The sequence below is a fragment of the Arvicola amphibius genome, chromosome 4, assembly GCF_903992535.2.
Source record: "Arvicola amphibius chromosome 4, mArvAmp1.2, whole genome shotgun sequence".
Taxonomy (NCBI): domain Eukaryota; kingdom Metazoa; phylum Chordata; class Mammalia; order Rodentia; family Cricetidae; genus Arvicola; species Arvicola amphibius.
This window is the reverse complement of record NC_052050.1, coordinates 66604893-66626953: the sequence shown is the minus strand read 5'-3', so window position 1 is coordinate 66626953 and position 22061 is coordinate 66604893. Positions and strand designations below refer to the sequence as shown.

Genomic DNA, 22061 nt, shown 5'->3' with positions numbered 1-22061 from the left:
ATCCCTCCACCCCACTTATCTTCTACATAGTGATGAGTGCTTCTGAGGTCTGCCCATCTTCTCCATCTCCTAGGAGCAAACATAAGCAAAGATCTGTGACCAGGGTAACAAAAGACCCTAAGGCCTTAGAGACTCCATGCCCAGAACTGCCAGTGCATACTGGCCCTTGGAAGATGTGGAAACAGCTGTTAGTCATGGCCCCAGGCCTAGGCATGTGGTTCTCAAGAAAACTGGCCAGATGCCAGGCCATTAGATATAAGTACTGAGGGCTCTAGTCTCTCAATGAAAAAGCATCTGCAGGTGTCCGGCTTCTGGGATGTTCTGGGCTGATCTGGGTTGCATTAGGAGACTGTATATCTGACGACTCCAGGGCCCGACCCATCTCCTAGGACCCCTCCATGGCCTGCCCTCCCTCACCTGTCTCTTATTTCCTACAGAGATTGTCCTCTCACTTCTGGAGAAGATGCAGACCCAGGAGATCCTGAGGATCCTGCGGCTGCCCGAGCTAGGGGACTTGGGCCAGTTTTTCCGCAGCCTCTCAGCCACCACCCTCGTGAGTATGGGTGCGCTGGCTGCCATCCTCGCCTACTGGCTCACTCACCGGCCAAAGGCCTTGCAACCGCCATGCAACCTCCTGATGCAGTCCGAAGAAGTGGAGGTGAGCAGAGCGGGAACTGGCCCGTCATTCAAAGTAGCTCCAGAGGGTAGAAGCCAAACCTGGAACTCATTTGACCCCTGGTGGCCCAAAGACTACTAGTGTCCCCTGGTAACCAGCCACATGCTCTGCAGCAGCCTTGGGCAAGGTCTCCAGCAAGGTGGTCCTCAAACCCCTGTAACATCAAAAGAGGTGCTGGTATGACTAGACTCATCTAGCACTTTGAGTCCTTCCTATCTTAGCCTTCTTTGTTTTCCTCTTCCCATCAGTTTAATGCATAAACATTTCCCTCTGCCCCATTAATTGTATGGACCATAGGCAGAGCCTGGCCAACCACTGGGCTAAGCGGGTCCTCAGAGACTGCGGGGTAAATTCACTTCAAGTTCCTGACTCCAGTCCTGGCTGACAGGAAACAGAGCTGAGCTCATCCCAGGACCCTGCTCCATCACAGAACCTAGGCTCACAAGGAGGCTAGCAGCAAGGAAGAAGAGTCACTGACTTGCCAACAAGGGGCTGAGATATGCTTCTCCAAACTTATGGATTTTGTTGTTTGTTTTTTTATTTTTTAAAGATTTATTTATTTTTACATGCATTGGTGTTTTGCCTGCATGAATGTCTGTGTGAGAGCACCAGATTCCCTGGAACTGGTGTTACAAACAGTTGTGAGCTGCCATGTGGGTACTGGGAATTGAATCCAGGTCCTTTGGAAGAGCAGTCACTGAGCCATCTCTCCAACCCTTTTTGTTTGTTTATTTGTTTGTTTTTGGTTTTGTTTGTTTGTTTGATTGATTTTTCTTTTAATTCTGCCTGTGTTCTAACCTTTAGTGTGCATTCCCATGAATAGTATGCTCATATAATTCATAAGACACAAAAGGCCACATGCTGAGAAACTTCTGCCTCCTGCTGCTGAACTTTCCGTTCTGTGAACAGTTCTGTCCCAGCCAGGAGCAAACAGAGAGAGAACCCCCACTCCTAGCTTTTGTTGTTGGTTGGTTGGTTGGTTGGTTGGTTGGTTGGTTGGTTGGTTTTCTCTAGACATGGTCTCATGTAACCTGGACTGACCTCAAACCCCTAATCCTCCTGCCTCTGCTTCCCCCAATGCTAGGATTACAGGTGTGCATCACCACATCCAGCTCCCCAGTTTTAAATGAGCTCATGCTACACATGCTTGTGAACCTCACTTGATCATACATGTCAGTGACCACCAGCCTGGCAATGTTTGACCAGCTGGGAAGGGCACGGATCCTTGTCTAACAGGGATCTGGATTCTCGGGCTGTGTTCCTAGTAGAAGGACTGATGTGTGCGGAAGCCCAGGTATACTTGAGAGAGTGTGACATTGGGAGGTGGTGGTTTGTGTTTGGTGCTGAGCAGCTGGAGAGGATCTGGAAAAGGCCAGCAAGATGGTGATGAGAAGGGAGAACAGAAATCCTAGGCAGGAGGCCTGGCAGTGCCTTCCTAAGCTATGTAGTTCTTGGTTGGGACCCAGCATGTCACTGAGTCCTCAAAAGAGCGCCAAAGGGCTGGTGGGGTGGTGCAGAGAAACTGTCAGGAATAGCTGAACGTCGTGGAATTATTGGGGACTTTCAGTAGAGAGATGCAGCTTGTTTGTGCTATAGAAGGGTGGTGGCTGCAGAGCAGGTAGGAGGAGGCAGCTTGGGGCTCCTGGGTTGGGTGATAGTGACCTGGTGGGGCTCAAGGTAGTGGGAGGGATGATTGCAGTTCAGTCTGCAAACCTATAGATTGGGTGACCATGCGGATCCCACTGAAAGGACAGGGCGCCACCCTTTTTCTCTGTCCCTGTCCATCAGGAACATATGAGTGGCTGTGTGAACTAGGCCAAGGTGACAGGGGCAAGAAATGAGGTGAGAGAGGCAAGCACTCTGGTACTTCTTGGAACACACAAAATTCAGATCATTTTACTTCCCTGCCTTAAAACCCATCTCTGGTTGGCTAATGCCCTCGCCCAAAGTCTATCCCCCACTCCTGGGTTTGCGGCCCTCTCTAGACTGCTCTCACCTTAATCCATCTAGAGTTCCACAGATTACCCACAGTTCCTCAGCACCCTGTGCTCCTGTGCCATGAGTGTGTGCTTGCTACCGCCTGCTGTACATTCTGCCTGGCCAACTCCTATGCATCCGTTAAACTCCAGCCAGATGTCCCTGCCCAACACACAAGCACCGCCCCCTCCCCTGGCACAGTCTCTTGCAGCGTCACATCTACTGTCCGGGTATAAAGTGGGTCTGATTGCATGTACCCCTAACTTCCCAGGTCAGTCTTTCCCAGGCAGTACCGCCAAGAAGAACTTTCCACTCCAAACAGCTGAGAGCTACCTGTGGTTTTGCTTTTGGCTGTTTGTTCTGTGACGCTAATTTTTTTCTCCAGATTCAATGTTCCAAGAATTGGCCGGCTCTGGGCCATCCCAGGATAGCCCAAATAGCACTGAGAGATTAGGCAGAGCTGTGGTACTGAAGAACTCGGGGCTTGGGGGCCCTGGGGAGGAGGAAGGCACCGACACCCAACTCTTGTCCCTGACCCCATTACAGAGGGCCTTTGCTTCGTCCCTCTCTGGATCAGCATTGCTGGGCCCAGGATCTTGCTGCCTGGTGTGTCCTTTCATGCACTCTTAGGCTTCAGTCCTGGGAAAGTACCTTAGAGCACTATCCTCAGAAATCCGTGCTAGCGTGCCAACAATGGATGCCAACCTTCTTAGCTCAAGGCTATACGCAGCTGACCTAGGGCATAGCAATGGCTGCTGGGTGCAGGGTACCTTGGGAGGTTGATCCTTTATCGAAATGATAACAGACTCCATTCTATTATGGAACCACATCTTAAGAGTTCTTGATAATTATGGACATTCTGTGTACACTAATCTGGTATACAAAGGCTGTGTGCTTCTTTGGGAGTGTATATATGTGAGACTCTGTTAAACTGGGCCTGTATGTAGTAACTAGTTATGTTGCATGTAGATGCATACAGACTGGGTGTGTATGCTCTCTGCTTGAACAGGCCACGAATATGAGCACTTTCAAGCCCCAACTATGTGAACCAGGAATGCATCCAATCTGTGTACACACCAGGGCCTATTCCTAATGTCCCTGCTCACCTCAACTTGTCTGGTGTGTCTGACTTCTAGGACAGTGGTGGAGCCCGGCGATCTGTGATTGGAGGGAGCACACAGCTGCTCACCCATTACTATGACGATGCCCGGACCATGTACCAGGTGTTCCGCCGGGGGCTTAGTATCTCAGGTGAGGAGTGTTTGGAGACTTGTATCAGGCATTGAACAGGCTTCTAGCATGGTACTAGGGACACAGTAATGCCCAGGTCAGCAGAGAGTCTTTCTACCAGTTAGAGAGGCAGTGACTGCCTGAAGTCGGGCCTACTCTATACACCCCTATGGGCAGCCCCTGGGGAGCCTACTGTAATACTGTCAGCCATGGCTGAAGCCTGCACCCCTGAGACGCCTCAATAGTCCCAGAGTATGAGTCAAAGGGAGACGGTCATAGAAGGCTATCCTGCTCCCTTCCCCTACTGGCCTCCCCAAGAGTAAGTGCCCTTTTAGTTCTCCCATTGGAACTATCACCATAAATCACAGTAGGAACTGGGTACCGTGCTATCCCACCCACAGCCTCCCAGATCCCTAGGGAGAAGCTGTTCTTGCATTCTTATGACCTTCTTGGGCCACAGCAGGTGAGACAAACTGCATGAGGGAAGTCTCCTGGACCCAGAGGCATCCACAGCATGGGATTTGGTGGACAGGGGCAAGTGAGTCCACCCACTCTCCCCCCTAACGCAAGGCCCACTTGTCTCTCTGCAGGGAATGGGCCCTGTCTTGGCTTCCGGAAACCAAAGCAGCCTTACCAGTGGCTTTCCTACCAGGAGGTGAGTGAGAGCACAGGCCCCACCTGTCCAGCCCTGCAGGCATGGTACCCTTGTTGGGTTAGGGGAGGCCTAGGTGTAGCCAGCTAGGTCCCAGGAGCCTCATTTCTTAAAATTAGTCTTTACATGGAAAAGTTTTACATATACATATATATATATATATATATATGAACATAATATGAAAATAGAACAGTGTGAATTCAATGTCTGGTTTATCTGAACAGGTATGAGAAAACTGTTTAGAAAACATACATAGTGACAGTCAATTCAGGTGTTATCTGTGGTAAAAGGAAATCTTTTGAACGTGGTAAAAAAATTAAATGAAGCCATAAAGGTAAAATAAACAAAATAAAATATACAAATATGTGTGTGATATTAAAGTCTTCTTATTCAAAATCTTTGGAGAAATCTATTACACTAAAAATTGTGCCCATTTGAAGCCTGATACATATTGTCTGCAAGAGCCTTGCTTTTTTTATCCTCACAGTTATTTTAAATTATTTGATGGTGTCATGATGTATATAATGTATCTGAGTTGCTTTTGCCTCTCATCACCCCCTCCTTGAACTCCTTCCTGACAAGCCCTGCTCCTACCCTCCTGTCTGTCTGGTTTTTGTGACCCAGAGTTTCAGTAGGCTTGCTTACATGGGAACGAGTAGAGGGTTAGTTATAGGAACAGGAGCAACTTATCAGTGTCTACACCACTGAAGAATATGACCCCACCCCTATCACCAGCCATTGACATTGGTCGTCCCCCAGGGGATAGGTGGGCTTCGTGAACCCCTCCCACATCTGCAATGGAATATTGACAAGCCAGAGGGATCACTTTTTACTGTTTCCCCCCAGCGTTCACACCTAATTCCTCTCCTTAGCCTCTAGAGGCTTTCTGCATGCCTGGGTGGGGAGCTCAGAAGCTCAGACAGACATGGGAAAGCTGTGTGGACAAGCCCCATTGAAACCTCCTCATTTCTCCGTCCCGACCTCACCCACACCCATCTGTGTGCAGGTGGCCAACAGAGCTGAATTTCTGGGGTCAGGACTTCTCCAGCATGACTGTAAAGTGGGCACCGAGCAGTTCATTGGTGTTTTCGCACAGAATCGTCCAGAGGTGAGCGTCGGTCCAACTGCTTTCAGAGGCATCAGTAGACTAGGGAACGGAAATCCTGTTTCCACTCTTGGTAGGGCCTGGGGTCTGACAAAGAATAGAGACCTAGGGCCATGGCACTACCACCTGCATCCCCATCTCCCAGGCCCCATCCACATTGTACTTGGAGCCACGGGGGAGGAAAATCATGATAAAGAGGCCCAGGCAAGGTCAGGCAGTGGACATGAAATCTAGAGGTTGCACACTAGCATAGCAAGCATGGTCTAGAGGTCTTTAGGCTAGCCTCAGCACACACTGGCTTACTGGACCTATCTTATCTCCTTCCCCCAACCCGAACTTTGCATTTCTATAGTGGATCATTGCAGAGCTGGCCTGCTACACATATTCCATGGTGGTGGTCCCCCTCTATGACACGCTGGGTCCAGGGTCTATTCGCTACATCATCAATACAGGTGAGCCCCCACTCCCATTCCCTCCTGAATAAGTAACTAGCCCTCATCCTCCAACCTCTTAAGTCGTAATGATTGTCAGGCGTTCATAAAAGGCACTTTACCTCAGTTCTCAGGAAACACTTAGCCAGACACCATGGAAAATATCTGAAATCCCAGCACTTGGAAAGCTGGAGGAGGAGGGTCAGAAGTTCAAAGCCATCCTCCATTGCATAGCCAGTTGGAGACCAGCCTGGGCTATGTGAGACTCTGTCTCACAATTCAAAAGCAAAACAAAATAAAACACTAGGGGGCTTACATGATGGCCCCTGATTTGTTCTCCTGAGTCTAAACTGTCCTGAAGCCTCCGTCCATAGGTCTGCAGGGCCGTGACAGAACTTCTAAGAGACTGTGGCCATGTAATGTTACTACAGCTTGGCATCATCCTTGCCATGGTGGTAAATATCCCAGACGGACCTGGACTCATGGGGGACTGTCTGGAGGAAAACTGACCTATCTGCTGCAGAATGCTTTTGCCTAAAAGCCTTTGCCCTTGACTCCTCCTAGCACTAATGGTACACGTGATGCACGACCCTCACGGCCTATGGTAGACATTCATTTACACACAGGCTGGTATAGTGGCCTGTCGCGACCTCCTCAGTCCCAGCCTGCACCTGCTCAGCCTGACTCTCCCCTTTGGCCTCTGCAGCGGATATCTGCACGGTGATTGTGGATAAACCTCAGAAGGCTATACTTCTGCTGGAGCATGTGGAGAAGAAGGAGACCCCGGGGCTCAAGCTGATCATCCTCATGGAGCCATTTGAGGATGCCCTCAAAGAGAGAGGGCAGAAGTGTGGAGTGGACGTCAAATCGATGCAGGCCATAGAGGTGAGAATCTGCATCTAGGATGTTTGCTGGGTTAGAGCTGGCTGGCTGCCACATCACAGCATTGGCCACCCACCCTTCTCATGCCTTAGGCTGTCTGTTTTGGGCCCTTCAGATGCATCAGTGGCAAGACAAGGCAGATTTTGCAAGGACTAGGGGGAGGGAGACCCGGAATTAGTGTTTACAGGCACCCTCTAGGTTTACTCTGAGACGGGCCCAACCAGTGGCCCCAGCACCAAGAGCTGGATGATGGCTCCAGCTGGAGAGGCACTCACATGGCCTCTAGAGCTTCCTCACTTGCAGAGGGTGTAAACTTGTGGTCCAGGAACCTGGGAAGGTTCTCGTCAGTAGGAACCAGACCCACTCAGCAGTCCACGGAATTAATTTTCTGTACATGGCCACCCCAGGGGCATCAGCTTGGTGGCAATGAATGGGTTAACAGACTGATGCAAGGTCTCCTGGCCTCCTGGACCTCAGATGTGCTCAGTAACTATTGACCTCTACCATGCTATAAGAGGGGCACACCCTCAAAACCCCCCAGATGTCCTCATGCCTCTGTCTGTCCTTTGCTGCACCCATGACCCTGTGCACTTGTAAGCCTTTGTGACATTAGCCACACCTGCACTGGCAGCCCCTCTCCTTACCTCCTCACTGCCCCACCCCCAGCACTGACTGATCATCTAGAAACCTAGGTCATTCAGCCATTCTCTTGTGTACATTCCCCAATATTTCCAAAACCAAGTGATATATGTATGGTGCCTGGTTTCTCCTGAGTAACAGACTCTTTGTCTGTAGCATATGGGGCAGGCCTGCGACCCCTCAGCATCCTCCCTTTTTCCCAGGAGCTTCAGGCTAGAATATGTCTGAGGAGGGACCGCTAAAGTGGTCTTTATCACTGCAGTCCATGTCCAGGCAGGGATCCTAAGCTCTGGGCTTGGCATAAGAGCAAGGCCTACTGCGGTGAGTGATCTTGACTTTTTGAATTTTATAATCACTTTTGAACATTTTAAAAATAGTATTTTCCTTTTTCAGGACTGTGGCCAAGAGAATCTCCACGCCCCCGTGGTAAGCTAATCTCCCAGCAGGCATTGGGGAGCAAGATAATGAGTAAGACCCGTTCTCTTGGAGCCCTCACTGAACAGGGCTGGGGAGAGAGGTCAAGGAGTACCAACCTCCGTGTCAATAAGCAGCTCCGTGAGCAGCCTAGCAGTGCTTACCCCACTGCCCAACACTGCTGCGGGTTGAGAGCCCAGGAGAGGACTGAGGGCAGGAGTCAGATGTCGGGAGAAAGACAAAAAGACATCCAGTCCTTGCCACCCTTGGCACTCTTGTAACGTTTTCATAGGGAGGTCTTGTTTTCCTTTATCTCCCTTGAATGTTATGAACCCCACAGAGCATAAGATGGATAGAAGCATTCAAGATCTAGAAGTGAACCTCATGGCCTGGAGCTGCTGCTGGTGTCATCTGTGTGTGTGCCTGCGTGTGTGAGTGTGCACGTGCATGTGTGCGTGTGCATGTGCATGCATGTGTGTGTGTGCATGTGTGTGTGCATATTCATGTTTATATGTATACAGGTGTTTCTGCAGGTGTATGTGAGGGTATGTGGAGGCCCAACATCAGCCTCAGTTAGTTTTCTTCAGGCACTATTCTTTAAGACAGGGCCTCTCAACTGGCCTGGTCCTTGCCAAGTGGGCAAGGCTGGCCAGCCAGAAAACCCCATCAGTTTCATGGTCTCTGCCTCCAAGTGCTGAGATAACAAGCATGAGCCACCACTCTGGATTTTTCTTTGTTCATTTTTATTCTTTGAACTTTTCTGAGTTCCATCCTATGTGGTCCTGCCAAAGGTCAGGTAATAATGACCATCTCTGCCTTCTGAACTGGGCACTGAAGGGAGAAGCTCAGGTTTCTCACAAGGCCTCTGGTTTCTAGGCCTCCCTCTGCTCAGTCTTTCCAACTCCCTTGCCACCCCTGGTGAGCTTTCCCACATCCAGGCCAGAGCAGGTCATAGCTCTACTTCCTAGAGCCCTCCATGTGTAATCCTGGGTCCTTCCATATCTTTGCTACACCAGACTCTGCCTCAGAGAAGTGCTCCATGAGTCTTCAGCATGTCCTGTGTCCAGCACCACAGCTTCTGTGTCCAGACAGGTCCCCTCCCCAAAGCTCCCTCGCTTTTACACATCACTTTACATGCTACCTCTTTAGGAAGCTGTTCCCTGTGTGCACATGGACTAGGTGGACTCCTCCTAGTGACCCAGGACCATGGGCCCCTGCAGCCAGGGCCTGATGCAGAGCTTGGGGTGCTTTAAACAGCTCAACAGCAAGCCACTCCTACTAGAGAGGAAGGGTCTTTGGCTTCAGCAGCCCAACCCCATGCAGAACTCTGCTCAGGCTGGGGTAGGGAAAATGGGGACCAGGTATGAGGTTGGTAAGACACGCGGGTGTCCACATACTACATTTCTTTCCTTGTTCTTGGGAGCTTGCCTGCCCATCTTTCCCACGGTAGCATACAGAAGTGTTTAACATGCCCAGCACGTCACTCACTATAGTGGACACACGGGCCTGGGTGGAAAGGGGTACCACTGGTTCTCCCCATACACGTCTCTTCTCATTCCTGCAGCCTCCACGTCCTGATGACCTCTCCATCGTGTGCTTCACCAGCGGCACAACAGGTAAGCAAGGCCCAGACCCTCAGTCGTGAGTGCTTGTCTCAGCTCCCGGCTGCCTGGAAGGAGACTTTGGGGGTCTCTCGTGCTCTCTGTGGTATGGACTGAGTCCCATCCTGGTCCTGGTTCTGCTCAGTTACTGTTGTTGGCTGCCTTCTGCTTCTGCCATTAGCCATGCTGGGCAAGGCAGGGCTGGCCAGATGTAGACAGGCAATGAGGGGACTCAGCACCTTCTACATCTGAGACAATGGAGTCTAGGCAGCTGGATCAAAAGCTGGAGAATGCCCTCTGCTTGTGGAGTCATTTCTTTATGAGAAATGGTTCTCCCCTCTGTTTTCTGCTCCTGTCTGGCCTTTGTGTCAGAGACCAGGGAAGGCGTATGGGCTTAAAACCCCATCTCTACCACTGGATAGAGAACAATAAGTCAACCACTTAAGCCCCCTGCTGTCACTGTCCCCAAGTCCTCACCTGAGAGGAGGTGGTTAAAGGTGTCAAGTAAGAAGGGGGTGGGATGTACAAGGACAGCCATGGGCAAGATTGTCAGGAAGAAGGCATGGGCAGAAATGACTGTCTGTGTCTGGTGCTGAGCAAGGGGTATGCCAGCAAGAATAATCTGGAAAGGCTTCCTGGAGAAGGTACAGATCCGGCACTTTGCAGTCTACAGAGCCCTGTCCCAGCTTTCACTGTGCCTCTCAGCACAGGCTGTGAGGCTAGCAGGCTTGAGAGCAAATCCGCCCCGGAGAGACTCTTAACACCACATGGAGGCACCGGGACCAGCATCCTGCGCTTCCATCCGTCCTCCCAGCGCCCTTCTCATTGCTGCCTCCTCATCTGATGACTGAGGAAATGTCCTGGTTACTTCTTGCTGCACTGATAAAACACCGTGACCAAGGCAACTTACAGAAGGAAGGGCTCACTGATGCTTGTGGCTCCAAACGGTTAGAGTCCATGATGGTGGAGTTGGAGAACATGGCAACAGGTGCAGACATGGTGGACTGGAGCTGGATGCTGAGGTCTGGAAACTCACACCTCAAACTGCAAGCAAGAAGCAGGGAAAACAAACTAGAGATGGCACGAGTCTCTAAACTCTCAAAGCCTACTCCCAGGGGCATACTTCCTCCAACGAGGCCATGCCTCCCAGCTGCCCAAACAGTGCCACAGGTGGGCAACAAGTATTAAAATGCCCGAGACTATAGGAGGCATTCATTCACACTATCACAGGAAGATACTTGCTTCACCTTGAATGGACAAGAAGTTTCCAGCATTCACTTCAAGACCAAGGTTGACCAGCCTGATGGTAGTTCTCAGTGGCCAGTGACCTGGCATTCCTGAACTTTTCAAAGGAACAGCTTACACAGCATTTGAGAGACCCGGGACCAGCCACATAAATGGATTATGCATGCCAGTAGATCTTGACGGGTATGACTCTATCAGCTATGGGATGGGAGTGGATTCTTGGCCTTTAACTCAAACAGGTTTAAAGATTGTTTTTTAAAACTGTATTTTACAGCTGGGTGGTGGTGGCGCATGCCTTTAATCCCAGCACACAATAGGCAGAGGCAGGCGGATCTCTGTGAGTTTGAGGCCAGCCTGGTCTACAAGAGCTAGTTCCAGAACAAGCTCCAAAGCTACAGAGAAACCCTGTCTCGAAAAAAACAAACAAAAAACCCTTTATTTTACTAAATCATTTAGAAAAGTAACACAGCCCCCACTCTCCAGAGCCAGCCCAGAATTTTAAAAGTGCCCTTCAGGCTTATGTTGCTTTTAAAATAGCACCTCCTGAAATCTTTCGGGTGTTGAGTTTCATAGCATAATTTATTTTGATGACATGGTTTGGGGGAATAAGTCGCTGCTGTGGCTTTTAGCTTTGGACCTCCTTGGCCTCCCAGAGCAACTTCAGATTTTTAGTAGCTCACTTGGTCAATGCTGCAGCTCCTTTATCTGGAGAAGTATCCTGTGCTGTTGAAACGTGCTGCCGGCCAGCTGGAAGGCACAGCGGTCCCACCCAGTGCCTTCCGTGCTGTGGACTCACGCGGAGACCAAGCTGGCCTTACCTATCTGTGCTGAGGGGCAGCATGCATGGGGCTGGAAAACTGCTCGGCCATCTTCTTTAAAGCCATGGCAGGTGCCAGGCAGGTCTGAGAGAGCAAGTAGGCCTTTGGCCCGGAATCATCCTGCTGGACCACATACTTGGACTTCCTCGGATTTAGGCTAAGCCTGTGTTGTGCCTCTTACATCCATTCTCTTGTCAGCATGTCAGTCACACTTGTCCTCGATGTCACAGCATGTGGAATGTCTGGTCGTCAGCCTCGATGGTGGGGATACGTGAAAACTATGACCTGACACTGACTTTTGACAGGATCTCCTAGGGAGAGGTCCTTCTGGCCTGTGTGGTGGGACTGACCTGGAATCAATCAGGCCAGAGGAGAACAGAATCCGTCTGCACTGTCTGGAGCCAGGTTGTACACGGTCACTGTGAAAACACCGGCTGGTGCTCTGGGAGACACCTCAGCATTCTTGCTATTGCCTTGGAATCACATGACCTCTCTTCAGACTCGGTTTCCAAAGATAGTAAATGAATAATACAATTATTAGTTTCTGAGTGGGAACCAAGAAATTGACAGTGGCTATCACTGAGATGTTGACCTGGGTGGCAGAGCCTCTCACTGTCTGTACCAGCAACCAAGACAGCTACAGGAAAACCTGCAGCTTGGTTCTGCAAACTGATTGCTCGTAGCTCTGTCTAGGATGATTTTTGTTCTCCATATGAACAACCAGAAAACTTTCTACATCCAGTTTACAGGACATGCTGCTGGAGGTGTAGATTTGTCCTGAATCTGCACAGCAGATGGAGCCTTCTCGAAGGCTCTCCTCACACTTCCCAAGGGAACTTTTGTCCTCAGCTTCTAGACTCTGACCAACATTCGCTTCTCCTTCAGCCTTTGAGCAATGTGTAGAGATGACTTGTGGAAATAATCTGAACATTTCTGGGGATATTTTAAGAGTCCTGTAGGTCATTTATAAAGTGACATTTGAATCTGCAAGAATATTTATGCTTCTGAAAGGTCTGAACTTTGGCATTACGCTGGAGAAGAAAAGGGCGCAGAATGGAAGAACCGCCAATGCCGTCAGTGTCAGGCCTGAGCTGAGAGGGCTGTGGGGATTTCTGCCCTGAGCTTATGCTGGTCATGCGCGTGCCAGCCCCCTCTGACAACTTCGGCACCAGGACCCATTTTGTGACAGTTCTGTCTGTGACTGGTATCTGGAGAAAGATCCTTAGAAACTTCAGAATCTGAAAGTGAAAATTGCCAGGTGACTCTTGGAGTACTTTAAGCACCCTGGGATTCTGTAGGATGTGAATCTTGAGGGTCAGAGAGGAGAAATAACATAGGCTCAGGCCTGACAGAACACTGGAATAGAGAGCCAGGCACAGGTAAGGCAGATCCTGTGCATATTTCTCTTTTCAGAAGGAAGACATTTTGACAACTACCTATTAGGAAAAAAAAATAATAATCACTTTTCAAATAACACAAGCTTCTATGTCCCCCAGAACCAAATCTGATGTTGGTATCATGGGTGAAAGCACCAGCGTACAGGCTGAGGCCTCACTCTTCACACGTCCTAAGCAGAGGAACGGCTCCATCACTTGAATTAAAAGATGAGCCTTTGACTGATGCCAAGTGGGTCACCTGCAAGATGAGCAAGCAGGCCTCAGGGGATATAATTATGAAAAAGAGTTTATTTTTATCTCTGTTACTAAATTCCACGTGATTGAAGAGGGAAGTTCTCTCTCTCTCTCTCTCTCTCTTTCTCTCTCTCTCTCTCTCTCTCTCTTTCTCCCTCTTTCTCTCTCTCTTTCTCTCTATCTCTCTCTCTGACCCTGGATAAATGTCTTCCTAGTCACTATTGGTTAATAAAGTATCCCATGGTCTCTGCAAGTCACAGGGGCTTAATTCAGAAACACAGTGGCAGTTTGAGCTATGGCTTTGGCATGGGAACCCAATCCCCCCATCCTTTTCTCCTCTCTGCTTCTTCTCCTGCTTCCCAACTTTGCTAGTGGGGGTTCCACCTTCTCCCACCAGGTTTGACCCGGGGGATCAAGAATGAGGAAGTGGGTTGTGGAAGTTGGGAGACAGTTGAGGGAAAACATTGAAACCCACGCTTTCATTGATGGATACTGTTCTGAGTTCTGATGCAGGCAGTACCCATCCCGGGCTACCTGAGCCCTCCTTCACCACAGCTCCTAACTCAGTATGAACCAATTCTCTCCTTGGTGTCATGGGGAGGGAGCATTTCTCATTAATTGACAAGATACCTGGTAGAACAACCTGATGAACAGGTTCCTTCTAAGACAGCACCCTCTCAGGCTGACTCCTGACTGTAGACTGCCTCCTGCCCCTGGGGTTCTTTACTTGTTTGTAGTTACTGGGGCCTCTTCTGGCTTCTCATTGGGTTCCCTAAGTCCTATTAGCATCTGTATGAGCTCAGGTTTCAGATTAGAATTGTAACCCTCTCCAAAGAAATCCTCCTCACAAATTCTGTTTCTTTCTCTCCATTTTTTCCCCTTTTGAGGCAAAATTCACATAGCATGTAAAATTAGAAGCCTCTTTTCAAGACAGAGTTTCAGTCTATAGTCCAGGCCTTAACTCACAGAAATTCTTCTGCCTCAGCCTTTGGAGAACTGAGATTACAGATGTGAGCCCCCATGTCTAGCTTAAATTAACCATTTAAAAATTGTTGTTAGATCTTTTAACACATGTTTATTTATTTTGTGTAGGGGTTGGGTACACCCCATGTCACGATGTGCCATGCTATAGTACGTATGTGGAGGTCAAAGGGTAACTTTCCAGCTCCTAACAAGTGCTCCATCTTGCCTTCTGTTTTCAGGGAACCCCAAAGGTGCCATGCTCACCCATGGGAACGTGGTGGCTGACTTCTCAGGCTTCCTGAAAGTGACCGAGGTGAATAAAGTAAACTTCCCGTGCAGCCGTTTCTGGAGGGGACACATCAAATTGGCATGGCAGGGTGTCCAGGCTTTTGGCATTACCATAGGACACCCTCGTCTTCAAATGCATTGGCCACATTCTCAGTTAGCCTGCGGTAACTGTAGTGAGAGGATGTGCGCAGAGTTGTGTTTTGTTGCTGTCATTCTTTTAGGGTTTGGGCAGCGCTGGCAGGCAGGAGTTTCTGTCCACATTGGACATCTTTTACAACCGCGTTTTAATCCCTAACACTATTTTTTTCAGGAGGGGGGACTGGGGTCTTACTATGTATTCCAGGCTGGCCTCAAACATCTGATCCTCCTGCCTCAGTTTCCCAGATGCTGGGATTACAGGCAGGAGCCATCAGACCAGCTTTCAACCCCAATGCCAAAATGACCCTCCCCCTCAACATTCATTTAATATCTAAAAGCTCCAGGAGCCCAGGGTGGGGGTGGGGAGCATGCAAACATGCTTTTTGGTTTTTTTTTTTTTTTTTTTTTTATGTTTTTTTTTTTCTTCACTTTAAAAATGAGCTCTTGAGCTACTGTGTGTGCCTTTGTTTGGAGAGTAAGCCTCACTGACTTGCTTCTCACGCAGGCCAGGGTTTAATTTGGTGATTTTGTGTTTAAGAACTACTAGAGTCTGAGAAACAGCCACAGCTGCTAATCGTAAGGCTGTGCTCAAAGGTAGCTGTAAAGCCCACACGGCTTGCTCTCTTGGTCTGACCAAAGCACCTTAGTGTTTATAAGCAGCTCAGACACGAGGAGCTGCCGCAGGTGCATTGTGGTGAGTATGTGTCACAGCTTCCTTCAGGAGAAAGGATGGCAGGCCCTTTCTCCACCGTAGAAACAAGCTCTCTCTCCAAGTGTGTGCCACAGGGTACTGGGAGCCTAGACTCCAAACCCTGAGATGCTTTGGTGGGAAACCAAGGCATGGTTGCTGGTTGAGATCAGGTTCTAAGCCATGATTCAGGATCCCAAAGTTTGTCCACATTGGTTCAGAAGGCAAAAGGGAGTAAAGACTTCCATGACAAGACAAAGAGCAGTTAGGACCCACTAAGGAAACTTCCACTTTGCTGACAGAACAGTCTGTGTCTCTGGAATCAGTCCCATCTGGAGACAGCTGCGGACTAGTGCCCAGCTGGTGCATTCTCCTTTAAGGAAGGCCCTGCTTCCTAGCTGTGACTCCCGAGTCTGTGTCTGGCCACCTGTTTGTGGCTTGGCCTGTTCTCCTCAGTCACCGCCCAAAACTCAGCCCAGCTGGCACAGATGAGATGAAGGACTCTCTGAGCCATTTTCTCTACAAGAAAGGCCTAGAAAATGCCGTGGAGTCAAAACTGGTGTCTGCTCGGTGGCCCAGGGAGACCATGGCAGATGTTTCAGGAAGGATGGGGATGAGAGAGTCAGGCTGGCGCCACCACCGACAGACAGACTGCAAGCGAGGTGCAGGCCGTCCTGAGAGGAGACTTCCCTGCGGAGCCTGGCTCTGCTGGTTTATGTGTGCTTCATGTGGCTCTTTGCTTCTGCAGATAACCTACACCCACTGGCGCTGCGACCTAACACTTCGCTTCCTATGCTGCCTCTCTCTCTCCCTGTTTCTCTCTCTACCCCCTTCCTCTCTCCCCTTTCTCCCTCCCTCTCTCTCCCTTCTCCCTCCACCTTTCCTCCCCACCCCCTCTCTCTCATCATTTCCCCCTCTCATCTCACCTCTCTCTGTCCTCCCCTTCCCCCCCCACTCCCTGTCCACCCCTCCCCCCAGGACCATTTTTCTCTTTATTGTTTTATGACTCTCTCGTTGTCTTCCTGTCAGTGTTTCTTTCCTTTCTGTCTCCCATGCCCGTCACCTGCAGAAAGTGATCTTTCCGAGACAGGACGATGTGCTCATCTCCTTCCTGCCTCTGGCTCACATGTTTGAGAGAGTGATGCAGGTAAGACTTCCGCCTGCCTGACCGGGACTTGCCTGGGCTCCTTGTGTTTTCTTGCAGAGTCAGTGGGCTCCCACTTGTGCGGATGTGCACTTTTCCTATTTGCCTTTAGCACACATGTTTGAGCGAATGGTGCAGGTAAGGCCCTGGTGTCAGGGAGGCACCCTCTGTGCCTAGAACCTTCACTTAGAGCAGGGCATCACTCGCCACTGCCGTTGTGAAGTAGGACTCAATACGCCATCCTTAGAAGGTAGCGCAAGGTGCCAGAGGGATCTGAGGACCTTGGCCTCTCCACCTGTCCTTCCTAGGAGCGGTTCCTCTGGAAACACCCAGACACGCCTCAGCTGGCCGAGGGCCTGGCTGGTGGTGTCCGCTGCAAGAGCATTTACAGATTTACCAAAGTGCTCTGTGATAGGCAACACGCTTCTGTTCCATGACGCGAAAGCCCCTAAAAGGCAGAATAAAGCAGTAAAATTGTGGCATCGTCATGGCTCCAGGGGCTGTAGACCGGGACTGTGTAAGAATGGCCCTGAGACAGACCTGGTGAGAGCAGAGCGAGCAAAGGCAGGAATCCATCTAGAAAGGTGGGGTCAGAGACTTTCCCATGCACGTTACTCGAAGGAGCAGCCTATGAATAAAACACATCTTTCAAGTATATTTCTACTTCATCTAGAGGGGAGATCTGCTATCGTGGGGCTTGCTTTACCCCCTCTCTGGGCCTGGGATAAAACTGTCAACTCGTTTTATCCAGCTGAGCCAGTCTCTTTACCTCTCTAAGCTTTGCATTCCTCTCCCACAAATGATCGCACAGGGCATGCTGCCTTCCTTAAAAGGCTGTCCTAAGTGTTACAGAACAGAACATGTGTAAGGGCCCCGTGTGTGCTTCTGGCCCCATAGGAACCAGCCAGGAGCCCCTGATAACGCCAACGCTAGTGCCCGAGGAGAGAGATGTCCCTGGGAAAGCTATGACCCCTCTAGGGACCTGGAGCAGCCCCATTTATAGAGTATGGATAGCAGAACATTTCACAGATCTGAGTCTCCAGGGTGGGAGCAGGGTGGCTGCAATAGGGCAGGCGCCACCAAGAGTGGCTCCTTCAGCAACTGTCACTGGGCCTTCTCTCCAGGCCTGGCTGGGACAGTGCGTAGGTTGTAGGTGAGTGCGGGTGCCTCACTCCCTTGCACTCTTCATTGTCTTATGGCAGCAGCCAGGGTTGGGTGGGGTCTTAGGTGTTCTTCACGGAGAGCCAAACTTTTGATAGCTCTGGACTGCAGCCAGGAGTACCCACCCTAAATAATTCCCACATTCCTGTCCTCTCCCTTCAGTCTGTTGTCTATTGCCATGGAGGCCGCGTGGGCTTCTTCCAGGGAGACATCCGCCTCCTCTCAGATGACATGAAGGCTCTCCGCCCCACCATCTTCCCTGTGGTCCCACGGCTGCTGAACCGGATGTATGACAAGGTGAGTCCCACAGACTAGAAGGCTTTGTATTAGCTGATGTGGACAGAATCTGGGGTCCCAGAGAGGCTTTCTTTCCCTCTGACCCAGGTCTGAAAGGAGGCCTTCTTTCCTGTGTCCCCTATCTCTTCCCTGTGCTTCCTTCTCTGGTTTTCTTCAGCCTCCAAAACTCTGGTTAAAGAGACCTGGCTTCCCTCCCCTTCTCCTTCCCTCCCTTTCCCATCTCCAAAATGTTCCTGGCCCTTGATAGTGCTAACCTTCAGCTTCATGCCACAAATCCAGCAACCTCTCACGAGGGTACACTGGAGTATGGCTCCTCTGCTGGCTAGTCTGGGTCCACTTCCTGGAAGATGTGTTTAAAAGCAAGAGCGTCAGGCCCTGAGAGCTGTCTCCTGCTTGTGCTCCTCAGATCTTCCACCAGGCAGACACTTCATTAAAGCGCTGGCTCCTGGAGTTTGCAGCAAAGCGAAAGCAGGCTGAGGTCCAGAGTGGAATCATCAGAAACAATAGCATCTGGGATGACCTCTTCTTTAATAAGATTCAGGTAAAGGAACAAGCCTGTGAGTCTAGTGTGACACGGTGCCCGGCGGGTGACCTCATAGGAGAAGTGGAGAAGATTGTGTCAGTGACCTGTGATACCGTGAAGAAGTAACTCTTGTGCTCATGAAATCAAAGCTTGAGCTGCCACCGGAATTTTAAAAGCCATGATTTTTTTTTTAAGTTTTGGAGATGTGTTGTATTTGCGGAAGGACCCCGGGCCGCCTATGCTCCACTGGATGACCTCATACCCTTGCATATATGGACAGCACAAGCTGGACTCCATAGGATGTTAAACAAATCAAAAGAGAGGACAGGGAGTTGGGAGAGGTGAGGGAGTTAGGGATGGACCCGGTGGAGTTAACAGGAGGAATGAGGAATGAATGTAGTATGAGAATCTCAAATGATTAATTTAAAATATTGTATGCATATGCATACATACCACATATATACATATTTAAAGGCCTCCACCTTGCCTGGGTGGTCAGGCCAGTACTCCACTATGACACTCCTGGGACCCAAAGGCCTGGGCTTCCTCTTGCCATTCCCAGTAAACAGTCTGCGGTGGGTTTTCAATAGCACTCCTCACCAGATGGCTAGGGGTCCCCTTTCCCTCTTCTGGTATCCTGTCCCTTCAGCTTCTTCCAAATCAGGCCAGTCCAGACGTGCCCCTTACTGTATGGCCACCACAGTCTCCGTGCTCTGCATCACACAAGGAATCTAGTTCATTAGTAGCGCCAGCTCACTCTTCTCTTTGCTATTCTATTTTTAACCATACAAATTAATATTTAAGCTCTCTTGGATCAACTTACAGAAACAAAGTGTTTCAAGTATTCTTTGTCCTCTGCAGAACATAGTAAATAAAGCATAATATTGATTTATGCATGAGAAAAAGGCGATGCCATTAAAATGGAAGTTGGAGAAAATTGTCCTAAGTAATTGTTTTGGAGACCTGCAAATAATGAGAGCATGTGGAAGCTGCTGAATCCTTTAAGGAGGGAGAAGCGTGGTGTTTAAAAAATGCCACATAGAATAATGGCACTTAATCTCAAACTGGTGACAGGATAGGACATATTGCGGGTTAAGTTGTAGACTGATCAGATTTACTATGTGGAAGGGAGGGGCTTCCTCGGCAGGTAGCTTTATTTCCTCAGTATGTAGCTTTCTTCCCAATCTGAGCCCCAGCATCCAGGGTTCAGCTGTTGAAAGTTGGCCTTGAATGAGGACCATCTCAGGTGTCACAAGCATTGGCAGCTTCTCTTTTCTCATAGGCCAGTCTCGGTGGGCACGTGAGGATGATTGTTACGGGAGCAGCCCCCGCATCACCAACAGTCCTCGGATTCCTACGAGCAGCTCTGGGGTGCCAGGTATTACCTACCAGGGCCTCCCTCGGGAGTGGTGGGATGTGTGCCAGGCAACACACCTATTATACTCTGTAGTGTATGGAGGAAGATCCTGGGGAGCCAAGCCTTCCATTGTGTGGGTAAGAAAAGCTCACAGCCACAGAGCAGAATGGCCTTGCCACCTTTTGGGAACCCCCAGGTATATCCCTGTTAGGAGTCCTTCACCTGGGACCTTAGAAGTTTTAGCAAAAGGAAAAGGAATCAGATGAACTATAAATGCATCCTTAGGCCTTCCTAAGGGGCTGGAGAGATGTCTCAATGGCTAAGAACACTTATGCTCTTCCAGAGGACCTGAGTTTGGTTTCCAATAACCATATGGTGGTCCACAACTGTCTGTTACTCCAGTTTCAGGGAATCCAATGTCCTCTTCTGTCCTCCACTGTCACTCCACACACATGGTACATATACTCACACACACATACACATAAAATAAATTTTAAAAAAAATAAAATTATAAACACATGCTTGGTGTGCTGGAAACTCTACCACACTGTCCTGCCTTTTTGTACTCTACAGCCTTCAAAACATCTCCTATCTCAAAGCAAGAGAATCAGGGAGGGAGAGCCCATAGCTGTGTTGTTGTTTGATCATCTCTAAGAAAAAACAAAAAAACAAACAAGCAAAAACCATCCCTTCATTTATCCATTCAGTTAAAATCTGTTGCATTCCTGCAAAGACAAGGCATTGTGTCATGTCTGCAGCAAGGCTTCGAGGGAAGTTAAACATGTCTGTTTCTTAAGTACAGTGCCTAAATTTTTATGCTTTATATGCCTTGAACTCTGGAGAGGGAGGTCAAAGATAAAATCAGACCTTCAGGAAGTCTAGAATATTTACCTTGAGTATGCATTATCCAAGTGGAAACAGAGACTATGGTTGAAATTTTGCCAGAAACCTTTATTCCAAACCACACATGGCAAAAAGCAGCAGCACAGCCCCACCGTCTTCAGTTCCACCAGAGTTAGCTGCCCAGGGCACTGTGCCTCCCACCATCCTCAGCTGGGAGCAGCAGACAGTCACTGGGAGGCAAGCTGGCCGAGAAGGGCCACCAGGCAGCTCTGGAACAGTTTGGCCCACATCATGGTTTCTGTGTTTTGCTTGAAGGTCTATGAAGGTTATGGGCAAACTGAATGTACAGCTGGGTGTACCTTCACAACACCAGGAGACTGGACCTCAGGTAGGACAGCTTGCACGAGCCGGGCAGGGGGGAAATGAAACAACAGTCCATGGTCCACTCAAATAAAAACTCCCAGTGCATCAAATCTTCACAGAAACTTAGGGGATAAAAGCAAAAGAAACAAAGAAAATAACAATGCTATAGGTCTGACATTTTCTTCATTGCAAATTTTTCACCTTCCTTTTTATATTTCCCCTATTTTAAAATTTTTATTTGTAATTTAAAATTGCATTGATTTGCTTACTTCATCTATGTGTGTGCGTGTGCTCGTGCATGCCCTGGCACGCATGTGGAAGTCAGAGGACGACTTTCATGAGTTTGTTTTATCCTTCCACCATGTGGATTTCTGAATCAAACTCAGCTTTGTCGGGCTCAGCAGCAAGCATCTTTTCCCACTGATATAGCTCAAGAACCAGTCCTGGTTTTTGTCTAAATAAATAGAAGTTGTGCAAATTTAGATCACAAGATATAACTCTATGTGATTAATACCTATAATACCAGCCCATTGAGTTTTATAGATTCTAGATAACCACACTGCCTTGCTTACAGGTATTTTAGAACTGTTTTTTAATAGAATGAAAGAAGCAGGCTATAAGATGAATGTGACTTAGACAACTATCTCTTTCAAAAAATGTATGTGTGTGAGTGTTTTGTCTGCATGTACATATGTGCAAAATGAGTGTGTCTGGACCTGTAGGGGCCAGTAGAGAATGTTGAATCCCCTGGAACTAGGTTTGTGAGCCACTATGTGGGGTCTAGGAATCAAATCCCAGTCCTTTTGGGAGAACAGCAAGTAGTTAACTGCTGAGCCATCTCTCCAGTTCCTCCGAGGACTATATCTTAAAGAATGGGCTCCTGCAATGTATCTAGAGGGTGGTGGCAATACCAAAAGGAGGTCCATGCACACTCTCACTGTGAGGAGAGTCCTCCTCCTAAGCAGACACAAGTTGGTCTGCAGTAGTCAGCTCGT

General features: G+C 49.2%; 1 protein-coding gene across 4 annotated transcripts in view; it reads left to right on the top strand.

The window, feature by feature from the left end:
* The first annotated feature begins 439 nt into the window (after positions 1–439).
* Positions 440–22061, top strand: part of Acsl6 (acyl-CoA synthetase long chain family member 6) — a 42081-nt gene continuing 20459 nt past the window's right edge. Inside the window, exons 1-14 of one of the 4 annotated variants that reach the window (XM_038326437.1) lie at positions 440–658; positions 3790–3904; positions 4474–4538; positions 5542–5643; positions 5993–6092; positions 6778–6956; positions 7986–8018; positions 9571–9622; positions 14504–14577; positions 16448–16525; positions 17846–17980; positions 18387–18521; positions 19786–19881; positions 21019–21091. In XM_038326437.1, coding sequence (XP_038182365.1) covers positions 464–658; positions 3790–3904; positions 4474–4538; positions 5542–5643; positions 5993–6092; positions 6778–6956; positions 7986–8018; positions 9571–9622; positions 14504–14577; positions 16448–16525; positions 17846–17980; positions 18387–18521; positions 19786–19881; positions 21019–21091 — 1432 coding nt within the window. In that variant the 5' untranslated portion in view covers positions 440–463. Of the gene's footprint in view, positions 659–3789; positions 3905–4473; positions 4539–5541; positions 5644–5992; positions 6093–6777; positions 6957–7985; positions 8019–9570; positions 9623–14503; positions 14578–16447; positions 16526–16582; positions 16661–17845; positions 17981–18386; positions 18522–19785; positions 19882–21018; positions 21092–22061 lie in introns of all 4 variants that reach the window. The other 3 variants (XM_038326439.1, XM_038326440.1, XM_038326436.1) reach the window with 3 other exon arrangements.